A 22,405-nucleotide genomic window follows, 5' to 3' on the forward strand; every position below is an offset into this window, starting at 1 on the left:
ACACACACACACACACACACACACACGTTAGCAGAGCAAACCCAATAAATAAAAACAAACCTTCTGTCTTGATGAAAACACCAGAGACTGTGACACAGTCTGACTGATTATTCGTGTATCTGTTTGTAAAGAATTAAAATACTTTTTGAATTAATTTCACGTGAATAAGAGTTTCTGATTTTTACATTTACATGAGTGAATTTAATATTTACCAATAATAAGATCATTTCAACCATCTCAGATATTTCTCTGTAAATTAGAGTTTAATGTGTCAAATTGTGACATTTATATTTATATTTTTATATTCAGCCAATCACTCATATTTTGTCAAAATTCTATCGTGACTTGACCTGAATAAAAAATGTTTCTGGTCAGTTACCTTGTGTGTTATTTGTTTTTAATCACCGCCCTGCGGAGCCGCCCCTGTGCCCAAAACAAACGCCCTTTCCTTTGGCTCCAACACATGTGATGAACCTGCAGCTGTTCCCAGATCAGCTCTTGTTCAGACTCCATCCTCCATCACACAGCTGATCAGCTGATAGATCTGACCCTGGGTCAGTTTACACGTGTCCGCCCCCTGTGTACAGTCAGTGAAGAGCGCCCCCTGCCGGGCCGCCGTCTTCACTACAATGCAGATGGTGTTTAATGAAGTTAGGGACGGATGAGGCGGGCGGTGTCGCCACATTTATCATCATACCAAAAACCAAACACCGTCCGTGGTGAGATGTTTCCGCTGTAACGGCTCCGTGTGTGAGAAAAACAGGTCAGCAGAGAGGCGCAGTATTTGGCAGGAAGACCCAGCAGCAAACTGAACCGCTAACATACCGCTGGATCACTATTTAGCAAGCGGGAGAAAGGCGGGACTCGGCGGTGGAAGAATTTTTGGCTTCAACGCAAACCTGCACAACAACCAGTGTCAAGGCAACCAGCATAATAAATGACACTTCCGGTATGAGATTTTAAAAATAAAAGCCTAAGTACAAGCGCTGAAGAGAGAGCGAGTTAGGGAGGCAGGTTTCTTTTTTAAATCACCAAAATTACACTGTTTAGCAAGAAACTGTGAGAACAGAGATTTAATCAAATATCAATAGATAAGCGACCACAAACTATGTCACAATTTCTGGTATTTTTACCAAGATGGAAGGTTTGTTGACATTTTTCAAGAAAAGATACTGCACGTTTTCTTAAAAAAAAAAAGTTCATTATTATTATTATTATTATTATTATTATTGTTCTTTACAAAAATATATTTATTTGTTTGTTTTCTACATTTTGTGGCAGTTTAAAAAAATCCTTAAAATTGTTTGCCAATTTTGGCATGTTTTCTTTCTTTCTTTTTTTTTTTAAATGTTGTGATTTTTTTTTTTTCCTTTAAATTTTTTGTTGTCAAAATGACACCATTTATCAGAGCCAGGAACTGTAAGAACAGAAACTATCTTTGGATTTTCACATTTTCGATAGTTCTTGGACACATCAGGTGCAACATAGGCTTTCATCAAAAAAGAAAACAACAACAACAAAAATCATCTGAGCTTAAAATCGTGATGTTTATCACAATAATCTGCGTCTCATTTAAAATTTAGCCAAAAAAACAACAACAACCCGGAACAAAATGTTTGCATGAAAATAGTGAAAAAACAAAGCTTTTTTCAGCTCCAGGGTTTCATCTTTAACTTTAGAACTTTTGATCATCACAGTTTTAAAAATCTAATAGCTCATTTATGGTGGAGGGAGGGTCACGGATTTTCCTCCAGTCACTCAGGAAGAATCAAGGGGAAATATTTGTGGGAAGGATATAAAACTAAAGCTAAACTAAGTCACACTGCAGCCACCTCCCTCCTCTGATACGTAAACAACAGTCCCTTCCGGTGTGAATTGTAGAAGTCTCAAAATGTGTTGCCATGAACACGTTTATTTTCACCACATACATGCAGGCATATTATTGTTCTATTTATACTTTTATTTAGATATTAATCTATTTGTATGTGTAATAAATATAGCCTTGCTGCAGGGGTGCAAACACAGACAGTGCAGGCAGTGTGGAAAAACTGGGGCCCGTGAGGTGCGGGGGCCCATAGAGAGAGTAGGTCCTTCAGCAACGTGATGGCAAAGACTGTCCCCTTTGAAACATGCCTGTGTTGAAAGATGAACTCTCATTACATTAAATATGGTGCCATTTGCTATATATGCCCTCGTAAGGCAAAGCCATCATCTGTCTTGTTTTGGGGTTTTTTTGTGGTAAAAAATCAAATAATCTATGAAATTTCCTTTGGTATTTTTTGTCATCTACAGATATGAAATGGTGATTGCTCTAAAATGTATGTTGATGTTGCCCAGTGTCATGTCACTGTTTCATCATGAGACATGATGATATGTGCAGAGTAGCGTACACTGGGGCCCATCGTAACTACATCACGTCACTGCCTGTGCCGCTGGAAATACTTTTTAAAAATAATTTAATTGATTAAAAAGAATTAAGGCGTCAGCATCGCCCACCTGGGGACCTCCAGGGGATGAAATTACAAACTGTTAAATTACAAATTTCACCATGTCCATGTATTATTGTTTTATTTATATTTTTATGTATTATGAAGATAAACTTGTCGTTTTTTATTTTGTTTTAACCTTATTTGTCATTTTTTATTCTTATTTTTGGAAGAAAGCAAAATTCAATATTCCTATGAGAGCTTGTCTTGTATAATTCGTTTAAATAAATTTTATATGTTAAAAAAAGCGACAGCGCCGCACACTTGGGAAACACGGTGACAAACTGTTGAATTACAGTCACTGATAAATAATAAAGAACAGTCCCTTAATGGACCTTTATTTCTTAAAAGAAGAGAGGGGAAAAACACATTGCAACAAAATGAGCGCTTTTATTTTGGAGGCCTCGCCGCCTGACTTCCGCCGCCCCTCCGTCTTTAGCGCAGCTAGCTTGACGCAGCAGCGGAGAACCAAACGGAGGCAGAGCGGATCAATTTGGAGCCACGGCGGTTGATCGGGATTATGCGGCGACACTGATTGCTGTATCGGTAAGAAACTGCGGCCTCCGGCACCGCCGAACGAGCCGGTTAACGGGGCCGGTTATCCGGTGTGTCGCTTTAGCGCAGAGCAGCTAGCTTAGCGCTCGAGCCTCAGACCTCCCCTCTCCCTTTGTTCGTTTGCGCCTTTTTTTTTCCTTTTGCACTGATGCGGGTTTTGTAAATACTGGCGCAACATGGCCGCCGTCTGGAGGGCTCTGCACATCTTTGGAAAGGTTGGAGTGAGAGCAGCAGCAGGGAGGTTAATATGGTGGTCAGTGAGGAGGAGGAGGAGGAACTGTGACCTCTGGATGGTCATCTTCATCTTCATCTTCATCTTCAGACTAAACAACAGTTTATATTTACAGAGACACAGTGATGAGTCCCTGCTGCTGTCACGAGACCTGCACAGGTTAATGCATCACTGTGGACAGGTGGACAGAGGGACAGGAGGACAGAGGGACAGGAGGACACAGGGACAGGAGGACACAGGGACAGGTGGACACAGGGACAGGAGGACACAGGGACAGGAGGACAGAGGGACAGGATGACAGAGGGACAGGAGGACACAGGGACAGGAGGACAGAGGGACAGATGTTTGTGTCCACAGTGCAGGACACAGGCAGAGCTGTAAGAAGTACTCACATCTTAGAGTAAAAGTACTGCAGTGTAAAAATACTCTATTACAAGTAAAACTCATGTATTCAGAGTCTTCCCTCAGTGACAGCATCAAATATAAATGCACCAAAAATAAAAGTAGTGATGATGCAGAGTAACATATGTGATATTATTGGATTATAATTAATGATGTATTCATGTGTTCATCACTTCAACGCTGCAGCTGGTGAACAAGGAGCTCATGTTAATGACTTTATAAACTGATATGTACTTTAATCAACTTTTATTATTGATTTACAGTTTGTATTAAAGCTGTAAAATAAATGTAGTGGAGTAACAGATTACTCTGAGATGTAGTGGAGTAGCAGTATGAGTCTGTTTACCACCAAAACACATCAGATGCTTCAGTTCAAACCTGAAATGTTCAGCCATTAAAGGGATAGTTTGTGGACAGTAGATGTCAGTTTGGAGAAGCAGACTGCAGTCTGAGCTGAGCGATGCAGCAGCAGCTGAACATGTTGTAGACACCTGAAAAAGATCGACATCTGTGTAAATGTTCATTAAATTGAGAGTAACTTCACTGCTTTGTGTTTCCGTCAGACGGTCTACTTCTGTGTCTACGCTCTTGTCACAGCCACCAGACTCCATTGAGAAAACCAGTAGTTTTAGCTCAGTGAACACAGGAGCTGCTGGTCCACTGCTGCTTGGCTCAGTTAGTCTGTGTGATTGTGTGACTCTGCTGAATCTGAACCGACCAGATTAAAAGCCAAAATCCCACAAATAAGGCAAATAAAATAAGTGATGGAGGCAGCAGTCGACCAGCAGCTCCTACGTTCACTGATGTTAAATCACGGTGTTTCTCAATGGAGTCTGGTTTAGGAGCAGGCGATATCACAGGTTCGTTCGTCCAATGAAAATCACTGTCTGACATCAAGGTAAAGCAGTGACAATACTCTCAGTGTAGCGTTCACTGTAACTGATGCTGAGTGTTTTACTTGGGATTTTTTTAGTGTCTCGCTAACACCCACTAACATCTGGCTTTTTAATCTGCATTCACAACCGGGTCAAATGACTCTGCAGTCTTACAGGTATTTATCGACTCTGGTTTCGATCGGCATTGATGGAAACTCAACACCGGGGTGAACGCGCTAATTTTAGCTCCTTAACTGGCGAGATGCAGTGACATGCCATCATATGATACGTCCATCTCCGCCCAATCAGCGCTCGAACATCAACCGAGTTTTAAAGAGCGACTGAATAAGTAACAGGTTTGTAAAAAGAAGTAACCACTGCAACGTGTCACTGGCCTCCATGCTGCCTTCTGCTGGTTACTAACTTGTTTTCCAGCTCCTCCGTGACATTGAGTGTGAAACACCAAAAAAAACAGAATCCATACAGAGAGGCGTTCTCGTCTGCTGCAGTGCCGTGTGCACAGCTCTGCTCTGCTGTCATGAGAAAGGAGTCTGTTGACTGTCTTTAGCAGCAGCTAACACAGAGCAATCAAACGGATTTGGTCGATGATGCTTGCTCGCGTCGCTTCCAGTTACAACACGGTGTGTGCGCCATTATCGGAGGTAATAACAGCACCGTAACAATGTCTGTATGAAGGGACCGTCGGCAACACGGGATCATCGGCACAGGTCAGTCCACTGACTGGTGACAAGATGAAACTGTTTTAGAACATCACAGAGAAAAGTGTCAGTGGTCTGAGCTCCACTCAAGCTGACTGATGATGTCACCTGACACAGTCAGTTGATTCCGGTCTAGTCCGATTGGTCCTGGTCTGATTCTGGTCTGTTGTCAGTGTGTCTCCAGTCCCAGTGAAGTGGAGCTCCAGTTCCAGCTGGACGAGGACATCTAACTGGCCTACTGTCCTTGTCCCAGTATACAAGCACGGGAGGGGAATCCATTTATTGAGCCAAGTACGTGCGACTCCTCTACGATAGGTGGAGATATGCCCCCTTTCAGCTTGTTAGTATTGGACCTTTTTCCTGTTGACCTATTACGTCACAGACCAAACAATGGACAAACAAGTTAGCTACGGTTAGCTAGCAGCTAACTGCTACCATGGTGGACAACTTTACAGCTCTGTACATTTGGTCCGTCCAAAAAGTCACGGCTCTGGATGTAGATTTCTCCATGTTGTTACCGGCTTCTTCTTCTCTTACACATTTAATGCTATTGGACTTCCGGGTCAAAGCCCGGGGCGGAAACTGTGGAGCATGCTCAGAGCGCCTCGGCCAGTTTGGGTCTGATTGACTGTATACATGCAGGAGTCACATGATCTGGGTGTGTTAGTCCCACTGTGACACATTCACTGCAGGACCATTTCACTCACACTGACATGTTTACAGGGATTTATATAAATCCATTTTCTCTGATGTCATGGAAACAGACTGAGTGTGTGTGTTGTTGTGCAGCGCTGCACGTGTGTGTGATCATCATGTAGCAGCAGGTCTGTGGTTTGACTGTGTTCCAGTTGTGGTCGTTGTCGTGCAGCTTGCACCTTTTCTCAGCTTCTTTTACACCATGAAGACGGTGAGGAGAGTTTCTGTATGTTAGTGTCATGTGTCTGTCTCTCTGTCTGTCTGCCTGTCTGTCTGTTTGTGACCTTGTAACACAGAATGTATCTCTGCCTATCAGGAGGTTTGTCTCTCTGCTGCCTGTTGTGTTCAGGTTAATCCTGAGTCTTACGGACGTGTCAGTGTCTGTTATGATCCTGAGAGCAGGCTGTTTCTCACTGTGACCTTTAATAACACTGAACATCAGCTGTTACAGAATTCACTGAGACGTCATTAGTCGTGTTTGTGAGATCATTTACATAAAGTTTAATGATGACTAACGTCCTGCTGGGATGTTTCAGACCAGCTGCTTCTCATGGTTTCACTACACTATACACATCTGTAATGATCAGTCACAGAACTGATAAATCAATCGGTCAGAAAATCTTTCATCATTTAAATTATTTATTATTTTGCAAAAAATCCCAGCAGCTCTCTGGCTTCAGCTCAAACTGTTCCATTCGTCTGTTGTGATGATGAACGAGACATTTGAATACGTTAACGCGAGATCTTGTGGCAGACGCCGTGTTTTCAACAATTCTTTGACATTTTATAATATTAAACTTTATTAATACAGAACTTTCAGTATAAAACCTTTTGAAGAGGCAAATAAAACCAGACTGTGGAGATTAATTCAAACTAAAACAGAATCAGGCAAGAAGCTTCATGGCGTGGTCTTTAGTCTCTAGCTTGTCGTCTGGGTTCGATTCCCTGAAGCTGTTGTGGGAGCGTGACCTGAGGGAAACATTTAGCTCGGCCCATTGGACCAAAATCTGCAGGGGGACGTTTCCGAAATGCACTTCTATTTTGATACATGAAAAAAAAATTCAAATGTTTTCACAGGATTTATTTTACACCCGTCCAGCTCCAGAATAAACATTTGTTTTAAATGTAAAACACACAAAGGTACATTTCTTCATGCGATGTGGTCGCGTCAGTGGATCCAGATATTTCTGTAATTCAGGAGGCAAACATTTCTCTCTGACTCCTTCGTTCTGCTTCTTGCATCATATTTTGGACAGTTTCTTTGATAAGGACGTCAAATCTTTGTTAACAATTCTTTCATACTTGGCTAAAAGGAGGAGGAGGAGGAGGAGTGAATCTTTAGAAAACTCTCACTAAAGTTTGTAATGTGGAGCAGAGCCTCTCTGACAGACGTCTTATCAGTCAGAACTCTGAGACCTTCAGTGAAACAATAACAGCTTCTCAGTTTATCTAACAGGCCACCACGTGACCTCATGACCTCTGCTCAGTGATTTAACTCAAAGTAAACAGTGGGAAAAATAAAAACAGAAAATAAACATTCAATCTTTGATAAAAATAACGACTCAGTGTGTTAATGTTCTGTATTCTTCCTCCTCAGGCTGAACACTCTGTCTCCTCATCGTGTCCAGCAGCTGTGACGTCACCTCAGTCTCCAGGTGTTAGTCTGTCCCCGGCCTGTATGCAGCCTGTCCAGGGCCCGGCCTAATTCCTGGTGCTCCTTCTTTTCCCTCCACCTCCTCCCTCCTTTCCCTACCCTCCTCCCCCCTTCGCCCCCTCCCTCCGTCCTCACCCCGGCCTGGTGTCCCAGCGTTTAGCCCCGACCGGCGGCCCTGCTGGCTGCCCCTCCACAGGTGGATGAATGAAGACCCCATTCAAGAGCCCAGCGGCCCCGCGGCCCCCCCGAGCGGACGGGGGTGAGTCACAAAACACGTCAAACACGTTAAAATACTGACGGTGTCAGTCTGAGGGTCAAAGACGGACTCTGTGTGGATGAGATCGGATGTCAAATATTTTTTCACATCGTCATGCCTCGTGGCAAAAATGTTGTAAATGTTGTCTAACGCAAATCTCAATAATGCTTTGAGACAAAGGTCACTGTCTCATTCCCATGAGTGTGATATCTCAGTCCTTCAGATTTTAACTAATTATTAATCAGTTTAACTAATTTTAATTAACGTCCATTCGGACTCAACGATGAACAGATTCAATTTTTACTTTTTTTAGGTTACTGTGACCTTGCATCCGTCTTATTGTTGTGAACATGATGTGTCAAGAACACCTTTAGGGAATCCCCTTAAATTTGGCACAAACATTCACTTGGACTGTTTACAATGAACTGATTAGAATTCCATGGTCAAAGGCCAAGGGCACTATGAGCTTTAATTAGTCTCATTACCATGAATGCGATATCTCAATCCTTCAAATTTGGCACAAACGTCCACTTGGACTCAGTGATTTACTAATAAGTGTTTGGTGGCCAAAGGTTAAGGTCACTCTGACTTTGCGTCCGTCTCATTCTTGTAAACGCAATTTGTCTAGAACGCCTTGAGGGTATTCCTTCAAATTTGGCACAAACGTTCACTTGGACTCAATGATGAAATTATTAGAATTTAGTGGTCAAAGGTCACTGTTACCTTGTGTCCGTCTCATTCTTGTGAACGAGATATCTCAAGAACACCCAGAGGCAATTAATTCAAATTTGGCACAGACCTCACAAAACATTTTTTCATAATTTTTCATTCATTTGTTTTTAATATCGTAGATAAGGAAATGTACTCGGTTTGATAATCGTCAATTCTCATATCACGGTTTACCTCAGAACAACCCTAAACATAACAAAGTTTCACACACACACACACACACACACGTCTGAGAGGATAAAATAATCCAAAAGGTCAAAGGTCAGCTTTGCTGTGACGTCATAATGTTCTGTATAAAACACTTTTCTGTCCAGTATTCAACCTCATGTCTCAGTTCTGTACAGACATGGACGTAAACTGTAACTGCAGTTTGATCGGTTCGATCAGGCGCTAATTCTAGTTTTCCGTGTTAAAACATTTCCTGTTTTGCTCCTGACTGACTGACATCAGATGTCTGAGCGTTCTTGAATGCACCACCTGTCATTACGATGGTTGCTGAATGTTTGTGTCTGTGTTTCAGGACATTCAGGTGTGTCTGCAAACATGATGAAGAAGAAGAACTCACACAAGTAAGTCTGACGTTCTGACGCATTTTCTTCTGTGCGTTTTTTCTTTAATGATTCGACTACATCTTTAAAACTTGTCTTCGTTTTGTCCTTTCTCAACCTCTTCATTTATTTTTGCTCTCATGTAATTCTTTATATTTTCTCTTCTTCTCTTTTGTGTTCATTCGTCTTTCGTCATCGCTCTCCTTCTGCCTCCTCCACACTTGTCTTTCTCTCATCTTTTTTTCGTCTCTGCAGGAAACAGAGGACTAGCGTTGGTCCCAGTAAGACTCTGGCTCAGCCCAGAAGGAACATCGTGGGCTGCAGGATTCAGCACATCTGGAAGGAAGGCAGTGAGTCGGATTGAAGTGACACCAGCTGTGATTAACGTGATCATGATGGAGGAGGAGCTCCCTTTCCCCAAATTCATATAAACATATACAATCAGTCAATTAGATGTATAAACAAACCCAAAGTGCACCGTTCTGAGGTGTCTGTGAATCTTTCATAGCTCATGACCATCTGTGTTTGTGTCTGTTTCCTCTCAGGTAAGTCGTCCCAGTGGAAGGGGACGGTCCTGGACCAGGTCCCCGTCAACCCGTCCCTCTACCTGATCAAGTACGACGGCTTCGACTGCATCTACGGCCTGGAGCTGTACAGTGATGAGAGGGTGGTGGGGCTGGAGGTGCTGCCCGACAGAGTGGGTGAGGATGAACATTTTGTTTCCTTGTTCTCACTCTGAGGTTTTCTCGTTCACTTCAACACAGCCTGGATTTGATCACAGCAGCATCTGGTGGAAGTTAGAGGAACTGCAGCTCAACACACTTCAGCTCCGACTGATGGTTTAACTGTTGGACTGAATTTAACATCTTCAGTGTGCAATATCAGTTTAATGTGGTCATTATAGTGCAGTGAAGATAATTTAATGAACTCTAAAATGTCAGGAAATAGTTGTTTCAGTTGTGTAAACGTTGGCAAATGTCTTTAATTCGACCAAAAAACCTAAACCTACAGATGTTCAGTTTACTGAGGCAGCAAACAAAGAACATCTGAGACACTGGAGGAACTAGAACCAAAGAAAGTAACGTTGTGATGTCAGTGTTAATCCCCTCTCTTCTCTGCTTCTCTGTGATTGGTCTAGCTCCGGCCCGTGTGAGCGACTCGCTGCTGGCGGAGACGATGATTGGGAAGGCGGTGGAGCACATGTTTGAGACGGAGGACGGGCCAAAGGAGGAGTGGAGGGGGATGGTGCTGGCTCGAGCTCCCATCATGACGTCCTGGTTCTACATCACCTACGAGAAGGACCCGGTGCTCTACATGTACCAGCTGCTGGACGACTACAAGGAGGGAGACCTACGCATCATGCCCGACTCCAGTGAGTTCACCAGCGTTCACTTCTACACCTCATATAGTCACTGTGAAGCTCCTGTCTCAGCGCAAAAAACCCACTAACACCAGTTAACATCTGCTTTTGTGTTTAATGGGAAAGAATCTGCCTTCACTCCCACGTCAAATGACTCTGCAATAGTCGTAGGTATTTATTGGCTTCAGCTCCCATCGGCTCCGATCAGCAGTGATAGAAATACAACACCTGGTGGACGCGCTCATTTTAGCCCATTTAACTGCGAGATGCAATGACAGGTCACCACCAAATACCACCTGTTTCCGTCCAAGCAGTGCTTAGACATTGTTCCAGATTCACTCAGCAGTGTTTACTTATTCAAGTAACACTGGCGGTCCCGGAGAGTGAGTGACCTGACATGGTGCGTTGGTAAATTCAGTCTGACGCTCTACACTAAAATGAGAGCCCTGTTGGTGGAAGAAACGCAGCGTTATATTTCTACATGAATGAACCAACGGTTAAGTTAATCACACATTCACTCCGCTCGGCGCTCTGCTGTTCCGTCTCCACAGACAGAGTGTCCAGAGTGCGCTCTGCCACTCTGAGAGTGCGCTGCTCTGGATAACCCAACGCTACATTCAGACAGCGCTCCCAATTTATAAGTAAGAGATATATAAAAGTTTTCACTGGCCTCCATGCTGCTTTCTACTGTCGACTAACCTTTTTCTGGACCCTCCAAGACGTCAAACGTGACACACCAGGAAGAAACAGAACAAAAACACAGCTCTGGTCTTCTGGCAAGTGGAAAGGAGTCTATCACTTATTTTTAGCCAGTGTTCCCACATTTAAAAACTCTGCATACAGGCACTTTATCCTCTTTCCCACTGCACAAGAAAACCATTAACACCTGCCAACATTTGGCTTTTTAATGCAGTGGGAAAGGTTTCAATCAGCATTCACACTGGGGTCAAATGACTCTGCAGAAGTCTCGTGTATTTATCACCCCCGGTACCGATCGGCATTAATGGGAACACAACATCCGGGTGAATGCACTAATTTTAGCCCCTTAACTGGTGAGATGCAATGTGTCACAGTATGACTATTTCCGTCTGAGCAGCGCTCAAACATAAATCCAGAGACTGAGAAGGTAAGAGACAAAAGGAAACAAGTTTTCTTTCCTCCGTGCTGCTGTCACATATTTCATATTGCTGTCTACTGTTAACCCGTTCTGCGGCCTGTCTGTGACATTGACCTGACACACCAAAACTCGTCTGCTGCTTGGCAGAAAGGGAAAGGAGTCGATTGTCTACTTTTAGAGGTTTATCCATGTTTCAACAGTCTGTGTACACATGCTGATTTTGATGTGAAATGGTTATGAGTCTTTCGTCTAAAGTTTCAGCCACGTGTTACTCATTTTATCATTAGTTTCAATAGTTTTAGTCTCATTTTCATCTTTAATTCTTACTTCATTTTATTGTCTCTGTCTTCCTCTCTGCAGACGACAGCGTGGCGGCAGAGAGGGAACCTGGAGAGGTGGTCGACAGCCTGGTAGGCAAACAGGTGGAGTACGCCAAAGAGGACGGCGGGAAGCGGTCGGGTATGGTCATCCACCAGGTGGAGGCCAAGCCCTCCGTCTACTTCATCAAGTTCGACGATGACTTCCACATCTATGTCTACGACCTGGTCAAGACCTCCTAAGACCAGAAAACCCGGTCCAGGACCCCCACAGAGACTTACCGAGACCTGCCTAGACCCACCGAAAAAAAATCCCACCAAACCCCCCCAGTGAAGTAAAACTACAGCTAGGGTTTAAAACATCCACCATCTATAGAGACGCCTGAGACAGATGATACCACCCTTCACTCTTTGTTTTCTGAAACGCCTTAAACACAAGAAAAATACCTGCCCCCCACTAAGACAGGAAAACTACAACCAGCTCCAGGTCTTCAGGTGAATCCATCATCTATCATTAGTGTCCAGATCTCTGTGGACTCTGTTAGGAAGTTTCCTCCAACACAAAGAAGACCAGCGACCCTGTTTTATCTGGAATAACTGAAACCTGTGTTGTTAAATTAGATTCTGGAACATTTGTGGCCACAATAAACAAAAACTTCTGCGAGGACCCGACCCTGAGATCCTCCAGATGAAACAAAAAGCTCCCCTGATGGCCCAGATATCATTTCCTGCAGAGTCGCAGCAGGTCTGAAACTGTTTAATTGAACAGAAAGACCTCCTCCCCCCTCTCCTGAAACCCTGTCAGACCGCTCCAGACCTCCGTCATCAGAGGACGGGGGGGGGGGCGGACAGGTCTGAGTCTGCCGGGGTTAATGAAGGGACGGGACTGAAAGCCGAACCATCGTCTGTCTCCGTCTGTATCTATAGAAGGTGTACTGTTCTGGTCACACAGGAGGAACTCCAATCACAGAGCATTTTACTGACCCCGCCTCCCTGCAGGTCACCTGCTAACGAACAAAGATGCTGAGTGGAATAAAGTCTGAAGGACGCCGCGGAGAGGACACGAGACTCTTTTCTTTCTCCATTATTTTAGCATTTTGTCTTTTTTTTTCTGCTGATTCCTACGTTACCCAGAATGACTTTCAGTTTGACATCAGACGGTCGGAGAGGCTCAGGTGTGTTTGTTCAGCTGCATCAGTTGGTCCAAAGCAGTCTGAGAGCAGCTGTCCTCATAAAACTGCTGCTCACAGGTCGCGCTCCTGGTCGCCGCCCTGATTCAGTTTACAGCAGGAATGCTAATGATGCTAACGAGCTGTGTCCAAGTATTGATGATGAAATATGTTCACACAAACTCTTCATGGAATCTGATCCAGATTCAAAGGAACAGACGTATTTTGGGAAATCCTCGTTTATCAGACGTCCAGATGTGTTTCAGCTGCTCAACATTTATAATCAGATTATAACCATTTAATAAGTGGTTTATAACACACTGCAGTGTAGGTGGATGTAAGTGTTTATTAATTTGTAGTATTTTATAACGTCTGCTATAAAGACAGAATTCTGATTTGTAGATTTTAAATAGAGTCTTTGCTGATTTTCAACCAGCTCTGTGTCATCCAGGGCTTCAACTAACGATACTGTTATTGTTGATAAATCAATCAGCTCTTTTCTCAATTAATCAATTAGTTAGTTTATAAAATGGCAGAAAATGGTGAAAAATGACGTCCTCAAATGTTTGGTTTGTCCATGACCCAAAAATATTCAGTGCACTGCCACAGAGGAGGAAATAAACCAGGAAGTATTCGTATTTAAGAAGTTTCAGTGAGAATTTTAACTTTTTTTCCTTTAAGAAATAACTCAAATTGATTTTTAAATTAGTTGGTGATTAATTTAATCGACGACAACTATTCATTGAATTGCTGCAGCTCTGTGTCATCACAGTGTGATGAGATAGATAGTGTTTGTCTTCCTTCCATGTAGCCAGCGTCTGGACGCTGTGTGACATTAAATGCGTCTTCGAAATCCGCCAGTAAGTGAAGGGGAGCTCTGGGCGCTGGTGTCGCTAAGGGAAGCCAAACAACTATCATCTGCCCTCACTACCATGACACAGAGCCGGCTGAAAATCTTCAATGCTTCCCTTTAAAGGGGGATTTATAGTTGTGAGGCAGACCCTACGCCGTTGTGTCAAACACACATTAAACACACATTAAACATGGCTTAATAGAGACTATTTCAAACACAAATCAGCTTCACTATAACTCGCAGCATTCACAGACTGCTGATCTGGACTCTGGACTTTATCTGGACACATTTTCCCCACAAATACAACATGCTAACGTTATTAGCACAAGCCTATGGCATTTTACATTGTATAAATTAGCCTAGCAGCTAGCTGATTTATTTTTATTTGATTTTCTTCACAATTTATTGTTTCTTATATGTAAAATTAAAGACGCAGAAGTATAAATCCCACATTAATAAACACGTCTATATCTGCTTACAGCTACATTACAGTGTGTTATTAACCATTTATTACATGTTTATATTCTGCTTATAAACGTAAAATAATGTGTTGATCGTGGAGCAACGACTGAAGCGTTTCCCAAAATGTCTGAATGTTCCTTTAATTGATTCCCTCGGACAGCTGATGCAGTATCGATCAGTTCTGATCAGTCCTGAGTTCAAATCAAAACCAAAATGTTGCCACAACTGAACCGCAGTGAAGGTGAAACTGTAGCAGTCATGATGCCCCGCCCCCTGTCTGAGGCGCTGTATTTTGATTGGCTGGACTCGAGCACAGATGTGGCTTGTGATGAGATCATCATCTGTTGGAAGTTGATTTAAATGTTTTTATAAATTCTGTCCCCTTCTTCTTCTTCTCTTCTGCTTTTATATGTTTATATGAGCTGACACGTACCGACGCCTTGTTTCCTCTGTATATTACCTGTTTTATGTCGCCGCCCTCCTGTCCTGTGTATACTGTATATTACCTCGTTAGATGTAGGACGCTCACGGCTGAAATTCACATTTCAACCACAATGACTGAAGATTTTATCCCAACTGAACTCCACTGAATCTGGTTGGTTTGTAGGATTGTTTTTTTTCTTTAATCGTACGTTGACTGACACGTCTCTCCTTTTCTTAACGGACTCAGGTCCGGGCGCTCCTCCCTTACAGTTGTTTCACTGCTCCCTATAAAGCGCTCCCCCTTTTTAACAGTTAGAACTCAGTCACGGGGGCGGGGGGGCAATAGAAGATTCTCTGTCTCCCACAGTCCTGTGCTCTAGCTGATGTAGCTCCACCCACCACAGTGACATTAGCATAAACAGCCATGTTGCCTGATCCACGTTTCATGTGCCTGAAGGGAACATCAAAAAACTAAATGTTTTCAAGAACGTAAATGTTTCCAAACCAGCAGATTTTCATTCTGGATCCCAACTGTTTTAAATCTACAACACACTTCTAGTTTGAGTCCACGCCATGGGTTCCACCACATTACGTTCTGTTGTGAAGATCATTTGTTCTGATTCTAGAATTGATTGACGCTTGGTTACTGTTCTAGAATCTGCCATTTGATATTGTGGAACACACCAGGTGTGAGATTAATTCTCAGTCTCTGGATGTGGTGTTCCAGAAAATTTTATTTCATTTTGGAAAACTCTTGGTCTGACTCTGGAATCATCTGTTAGCATCTGCTCTAGAATCTGTCGTTTGATTTCGTGGAACGTATTCCATCTGATTGTCGAACATGGAGACTCCAGAACCCCATGCCTTCTGATTCTAGAACATGCCCGATTATGGATGAATACTCAGCCTTCAGTCTCAGGCCAAGGTGTTCTAGAACATTTTTGGGAAACTGTTGTTTAGATTCTGGAATCTGTCATCTGTTAGCTTGTGTTCTAGAATCTGTGGTTTGATTCTGTGGGATGTGTCCCATCGCACATTTGTTTTTCTGTAATTTACAGCTTCAGGTTCTAGAACATGCAGTCGACATACCTTCTCATTATGAAACTCCTCCACGCTCTGGTTCTAGAACATGCCCGGTTGGGCTTTTGAAGATGTGGTGTTGAGTTCTAGAGCATTTCACTCAAATTTAAATCACTTGTTCTGGTTCTAGAATCTAAAGTTTAAGCACATTCATGACTGCTTTTCTGGAATGCATCGCATCAAAACTGTGCGAGCCATTTCTTAAACAAGGGTGAACATGTCTGCTTTGAGCATCAGATTCCAGAGAGCACTAAGACTCTTGTTGTGGTTTGGATACATGCGTTCACAGTCTGGAGTCTGGGATTCTAGAGTATATCATTTCACCACATTTCTCACTGTTCTAGAATCTTTTTTACATTTTAATTTTATTTCACTAAAATACACAGCCACAAATCCTAGAATATAGACTAGAAGCTTCTAAAACACCTAACCCTGCACATTCTGGTTCTAGCACACGCCCAGTTCAGGATGAATTCTCAGTCTTAGGCTGTAGTGTTCTAGAACATTTTGGAAAACTCAGTATCTATCCCAGAATTTGTCGCCCGGTTGCAGATGAATTGTCGGTGTCAGGATGTTGTGTTTAGTTCTACAACATTTCAATGACTTGTTCTGATTCTAGAATCTAACGGTTTTTTTTTGTTGTTGTTTTTCTGGAAAGCGCCATTTTTATACAACGTTTTGTTGAAGGGTGAACAGGTTGCTTTCAGCTTCAGACTCTGGAGAGAAACGGAGAGACTTGTTTTGAAATGTGGTCTGGATACGTGCGTTCTCAGTCTGGAGTCTAGGATTCTAGAATATGTCGTTTCACCACATTTCTCTCCGTTCTAGAGTCTTTTTTTGTAAAATACACGAGAAATTCTAGAACACGCAGATTAGAAAATCCTATAACTTGGAGACTAGAACATTCTAGAGGACACATTTTCATGTTGGGACCCACACACATTGTGACTCCAGAACACTCCCAGTTAGGGACGAATCGTAAGTCTCAGGATATGGTGTTGAGTTCTAGAACATTTCAGTAACTTGTTCTGGTTCTAGAATCTCTAACATTGACTGCCCTCAAATTCTTTCAAAAACATGAGCCCTCTTTTTTTAAATACAAAAACATTTTGTTGAAGGTTGAAACATTCCAGAGAGACGGAGACGCTGTTTTGAAATGTGGTTTGGATACGTGCGTTCTCAGTCTGGGATTCTAGAAGATATCCTTTCACCACATCTGTTTTTTAAAGATTTGATTTACCTTAAATACAGAACTACAAAGTCTAGAACAAAGAGATTAGAACATCGTAGAACACGGAGACATAGAACATCCTTGAACACATTTTCATGTTAGAACCCCACACGTTCTGATTCTAGAACACGTCTTGTTTCTAAATTGAAAATCTATCCAGAATGTCCGAAGGACAAATGAGCGTCAAATGATTTATTAACAGCGTAAGAAACGTGTTAGCGTTAAGCTGTCACAACCATTCTCAAATTTAGAATTAATAATTTTGAGATCAGAACAACAGTGACAATATTTCCAGTTCAATCAGATGATGATGATGATGATGTTTACTTTGCCTCAGGTAGAGGTGTTTGTTTGATCAGATCACCTGGTTGGCCCCGCCCCTCTCTTCTGTTTCTTTAATCTTCTGGTCACCATGGAAACCTTCAGAAGGTCCCGTTCACAGAAATCAGCTGGTGTCTTTTGGTTTAGTCTTCAATGCCGTTATTAACCGTTCACGTTAACCTGGAGCTTCAGGCTCGATGAACCACATGATGTTTAGACTCCTGGGTGGTGGAGGGCGGTGGGTGGGGGGGTGGGGGGGGGGGCAAAGACCAGTGTCTGGGTGGATCTTCAGCCTCCATGACGTGGACATGAGTAGTCGTCTGTTCAGGAGCCGACTCACCGTTCGTATTTTACAGAAAAACATTGATCTGTAGTGTGTGAGAGAGAGTGTGTGTGTGTGTGTGTGTGTGTGCTGTGGATCAGCCCCTGTTCAGAGCAGTGTTGTTTTTGCATGCCGTATATAGCTCAGTGTAAATCGATGTGAGTTGCATGTCTGTGTAGTTTCAGTTGTTCGGCTGACTTCTGTCTGTTGTGGCTTTTGGGTGCCTTTCGTTTGATTTTTCTGTTTCTTTGTTTTTTTAATTTCCTGGTTTCGTTTGGTACCGTGTGTCCCAGCTGCTGCTGTTTTTGGGGGTTATTGAACAACAACAAAAAAAAAAAGACTAGAAAACTGAAAACAAAGCAGATCCTCCTGTAAACAGAGCTGGCAGCAGTTATGATCCCGAGACGTTGACTGACTGGGTGTGAATTCTGTTTTTGGGTGGATTGTCCCTTTAAAGAGTGCCAACTACAGATGCCAGTGTTGTACAGCAGTGAGAAGCTCCCACTATTTACTAAAATAAACCATTTCTCTGTTTTTTCACTCATGACTCTGTCGCTTCTTTCTGACATCACAACACACAGACCTGAGCTCAGAGGAGACGTCACTGACACACAGGCTGAGAGAATATTTAAATTAATGAATAAAGTGGTCGACACAATTATTAGTTAAAAATAAAAACAAACAGGATCCTCAGCCATGAATGAAGACAGAAAGTTAAAGACGAAGAACAGGCGTCAGAATGTGGCGTCAGATGGATGATACATAAAGGTCTATTTATCTTCACTGTGTTTATATTAAATCTGATGACTATTTAACGACAGGAATGTCATGGTCAGAAACTGCCTCCACGCCAGCGATAGCCAAGGACGGACGTATTGTGTTGTCAGGTTGTCCATCTGTCCACTCCACTCTCATGAACGCAGCACTTCAAGACCACCTTCAAGGGATTTTCTTCAGATTTGGCACAAACGTCCAACTGGAATATAGGATTAACTGAAGAGAACTTGGTGGTCAAAGGTCAGGGTCACTGTGACCTTGTGTCTGTCTCATCTCAGGAACACCTCTGGGTAATTCCTTCAAATTTGGAAAAATATGTTCTCAGCCATAACTCAAAGATTCATATGATAATAATGACAAAACCTCACACACATGTCTGACAGGATAAAATGAAGTGATGACATTTTATATCCAAAAGGTCAAAGGTCAGCTTCACTGTGACATCATGTTCTGCATAAAACACTTTTCTGTCCATTACTCATCATCATATCTCAGGAACTGTTTCAACATTACAGTCACCAGTTCAGATACTGGTATAAACAGCAGCCTGTAACTGGTTAAACTGTAATGTCACAACATACAAAGATAAATTGAGTTTTTATTTTCTCAATTTTTAGAGATAAGCTTTTTGTTAGAATATTGAGCCTTTGCTAAGATAAATGTAAATATTTACAATGAACTTAACTTGAACAGTAGAATATGATGTGTATATGTGAAGATCTGCTGCTTTTCTTTTAAATAATGTTCATAATTGTAATGAATCAGTGATAATGTTGAAAATAATGTTTCGCTTTGAGCTCCGGCTCATCGTAACAAACATTTCTCACTATTTTTCTTTACAAAGCAAACAATCGATTAATGGAGGAAAATAATCAATAGATGGAAATAATATAAATAAATAATAATTTTATACTACTACTAATAATAATACATATTATATAATATTACATAAAATAATATATTACAGACATTTACTGAAGAAACATTTCTAAGGCAGGACTTGTACTGTAACAGAATATTTCTACAGTGTGGTATCAGTATTTTTACTTCATGATGTTTCTTATTCCATCACTGCGCTCCAGAACAGCTGAATGAAAACAGCCATTATTATCAATGTTATTAGTTCTAGTTGTTTCAAATGTTTCATCGTTCTAACTCTGTGATAGTTTTTGGTGTTAATAATGTGTATTTTAAAAAGAAGCCACATTGCAATATGATTATATGGATGCAGTTCCTCCCCACACCACCACGTGTCGCTGTTGCTTCACTTTACCGCAGTCACTCCCACAATGCACCTCTTCAGACAGAGGCTAAGATTCTGCTTTACAGCTGTTAAATCTGAACTCAAACACAAAGGCTGTTTATTGTTGTTTATTCTGTTTATATCTGAGATTATAGAAGAAGAGAAAAATAAAAGTGGAGTGTTAAAGTGTGACACCGTGAGTCAGGGAGCAGCACAGGAAGTACAGGCTGCCTCAGCGCCATATTGGATCAATGATCTTTCTGGTTCATTCAAATGATGATCGGTGTGATCACAGATTCATCTGTGACAGGTGCAGCCCTCACCTTGTTACGCTCTGCGCCTCAGCCCGTCTGATTCTGAACCGGAAGTTACTATACAATTTATGAACTGTAAAAAGTTGAGCTTTTTTATCATAAATCATTATTTTCTGATGACAGTATTAGTCTACAGCTGTAGTGACGGTATCTGAAAACCTGATGTAGTTAATAGTTTACATGCATATATAGATATTTATATGTTTTTAAAGTTTGGTTTCCCTTTTGCTTTTATAACTTTTATCTGTTTACTAAATCAGGATCACATAAAATTAGGCCCACGGATTTTTTTTCTCAACTCTTTCTTTGTATTTTTTTTTTTTTAATAACACAAGAATGCAAAAAACCTCAGAGAGGCTCTCCCCTCCTCATCACAGGGCCACAGAGAGGACCAATACATAAATAGACATACAAAAAAATAAAATAAAAATAAAAATATTATGATAATAATTTTTAAAAAGTTAAATCGGGATCTGATTAATTTCTACTCCCTACTTAAATAAATAAATAAAAATCTCCGCACATAATTTAAACCAGAGATCTCGTTTAAAATATATGTATCATTAAAAAAAATGAATAAAGTATTCAGACCTATAATTAGTCTTCTTAATAAATACAAATCCACGATATGAAACATCTTCCATGAAAAGTATTTCATTATAACTTTACGTGTTAGTTACGAAAGCTTATAAATAATAAATATGAAGAATCAATAGTGTAATTAGCAACAAAACTATAAATAAATGGAAATAATTTTATCGCAGAATCTCGTTCACTCTACACAGAAAATAGAGGGAAAAAATCCCAAAAGATTAAAATAAATAAATTAGTGTCGGTGAATCTCTTAAAATCTATTTAGGTAATAAAAGTATTTTTTAGACGTGATATTTTTCTTTTTCCCCTCAAAGTTTTTTTTGTAATTATTTGTTTTTAAATTCATTAAATGTGCTTTTGTTTTTCTTTCCCCTCTAATGTACTCAAGTCATCGCGATACTTCTTTCCGATGACGTCACGTATGAGGGCTCTCGTGCATGCAAACAGACATGGTGGCTCCCTGACGGTCCATGTGGCTCTGACGACAGGAAAACTTCTTCATAACGTCACGTTAATTTATTAAATATCGTTAAAACAAACAGACTCTGTCGGCTGAAGCTGCGAGCAGCTCCGAGAGGAACTAAAGATGCAACACGATGACGTGAGTGTCACAAATTAATACGAAGACGCTAATGTGTTCATGCTAAGTGTCCATGCTAACGTTAGCTCACCGGTAACTGTTTAAAAACCGATGAATCTGGGTTATTTCTTATATATTACACCTGTTTTTTAGCAGCTAGAGATGCTACTGAACAGTAGATGTCTTTACTAAACATACACGGGTTAAAATATCATGTTTTAAACATTTGAGACACGTTGACACTGAGCTAGCTGGACGCAGTTTGTTCATGTCAATGTGACGCCAGACTCCGTTATAAAAGCGTCTGATTTAAAGTTGTCAGGCTTCTCTGTAAACATGCACAGACGTTATGACATGAGTCCACACATATATTGGTAGGATCATGTGGGAACTATATTTCGGCAGCACGTTATCTTCTGTTTATACACAGTTGATGGACATAATGAGCCTGACAAGTCTTACATACATACTTTAACACTAAGCTAGCTGGACCCAGTTTGTTCATGTCCACTATGACGCCAAACTACCTAATAAAAAGGTGTTTGTTTTGTTGAGATTGTCCATCTTCTCTGTAAACAAACAAGTTTCAGGACATGGGTTGATGCACATTTTTAGAGTCATGTGGGAACTTAATTTTGGCAACACATTATCTGTTGTCATCTTGTGTTTCTGTACCGTTTATTGACAGTTTTATATATATATGCTTGATATTTGATTTCTCTGAGATTTAGTCTGTCAAACAGTCATCAGTCAGATCTGTCACCGGTATCTTAATGTGTGGGCCAGTTATTTAAGTGTTTTTATAGAGTCTGATTCTACATTAAAGATAGCAGAATAAAACTTTAAAAGAACACCTGAATACAGCAGATTATTATTATTATTATTATTATTATCATCATCATCACACCAGAGGGGTATTCCAGAAAGCGGGTTATGTGAAAACTCAGAGTAAGTTAACCCTGAGATGAGGGAAACTCTGAGTTATCCGTTCCAGAAAGAGAAGTAACTGAAACTCTGAGTCAGTCACCATGGTAACAGACTCTGTGAACATAACCTGCTCGCTGACAGGTTTTCTTCAATAAACCCTGAG

At 41.4% G+C, this 22,405-nt stretch overlaps 3 protein-coding genes and 1 non-coding gene across 4 annotated transcripts in view; 3 read left to right on the top strand and 1 right to left on the bottom strand.

Annotated features, from left to right (window-relative positions):
- The first annotated feature begins 2,898 nt into the window (after positions 1-2,898).
- spinb (spindlin b) lies at positions 2,899-18,347 on the top strand. Its single transcript, XM_050050287.1, is given in 8 exon segments — positions 2,899-3,032; positions 7,563-7,849; positions 7,851-7,878; positions 9,125-9,173; positions 9,408-9,502; positions 9,698-9,853; positions 10,291-10,524; positions 11,990-18,347. Coding segments are annotated over 7 exon segments (792 nt in total). The 5' UTR covers positions 2,899-3,032; positions 7,563-7,819; the 3' UTR covers positions 12,190-18,347.
- Positions 10,635-22,405, bottom strand: part of LOC126393884 (ras-related protein Rab-14-like) — a 38,519-nt gene continuing 26,748 nt past the window's right edge. Inside the window, exon 9 of the transcript XR_007570311.1 lies at positions 10,635-10,645. The gene's annotated coding sequence lies outside the window, so the exon portion shown is untranslated. The remainder of the gene's footprint in view (positions 10,646-22,405) is intronic.
- LOC126395053 (small nucleolar RNA U13) lies at positions 20,082-20,183 on the top strand. The gene has a single exon (XR_007570417.1). It is a non-coding gene; the product is annotated as a small nucleolar RNA U13 (small nucleolar RNA).
- The window catches only part of mak16 (MAK16 homolog (S. cerevisiae)), a 10,132-nt gene continuing 8,879 nt past the window's right edge, over positions 21,153-22,405 (top strand). The window contains exon 1 of the mRNA XM_050050285.1: positions 21,153-21,336. Within this exon, the coding sequence (XP_049906242.1) occupies positions 21,322-21,336 (15 nt within the window). The 5' untranslated portion in view covers positions 21,153-21,321. The remainder of the gene's footprint in view (positions 21,337-22,405) is intronic.

Source organism: Epinephelus moara, chromosome 8, assembly GCF_006386435.1.
Source record: "Epinephelus moara isolate mb chromosome 8, YSFRI_EMoa_1.0, whole genome shotgun sequence".
Classification (NCBI taxonomy): domain Eukaryota; kingdom Metazoa; phylum Chordata; class Actinopteri; order Perciformes; family Serranidae; genus Epinephelus; species Epinephelus moara.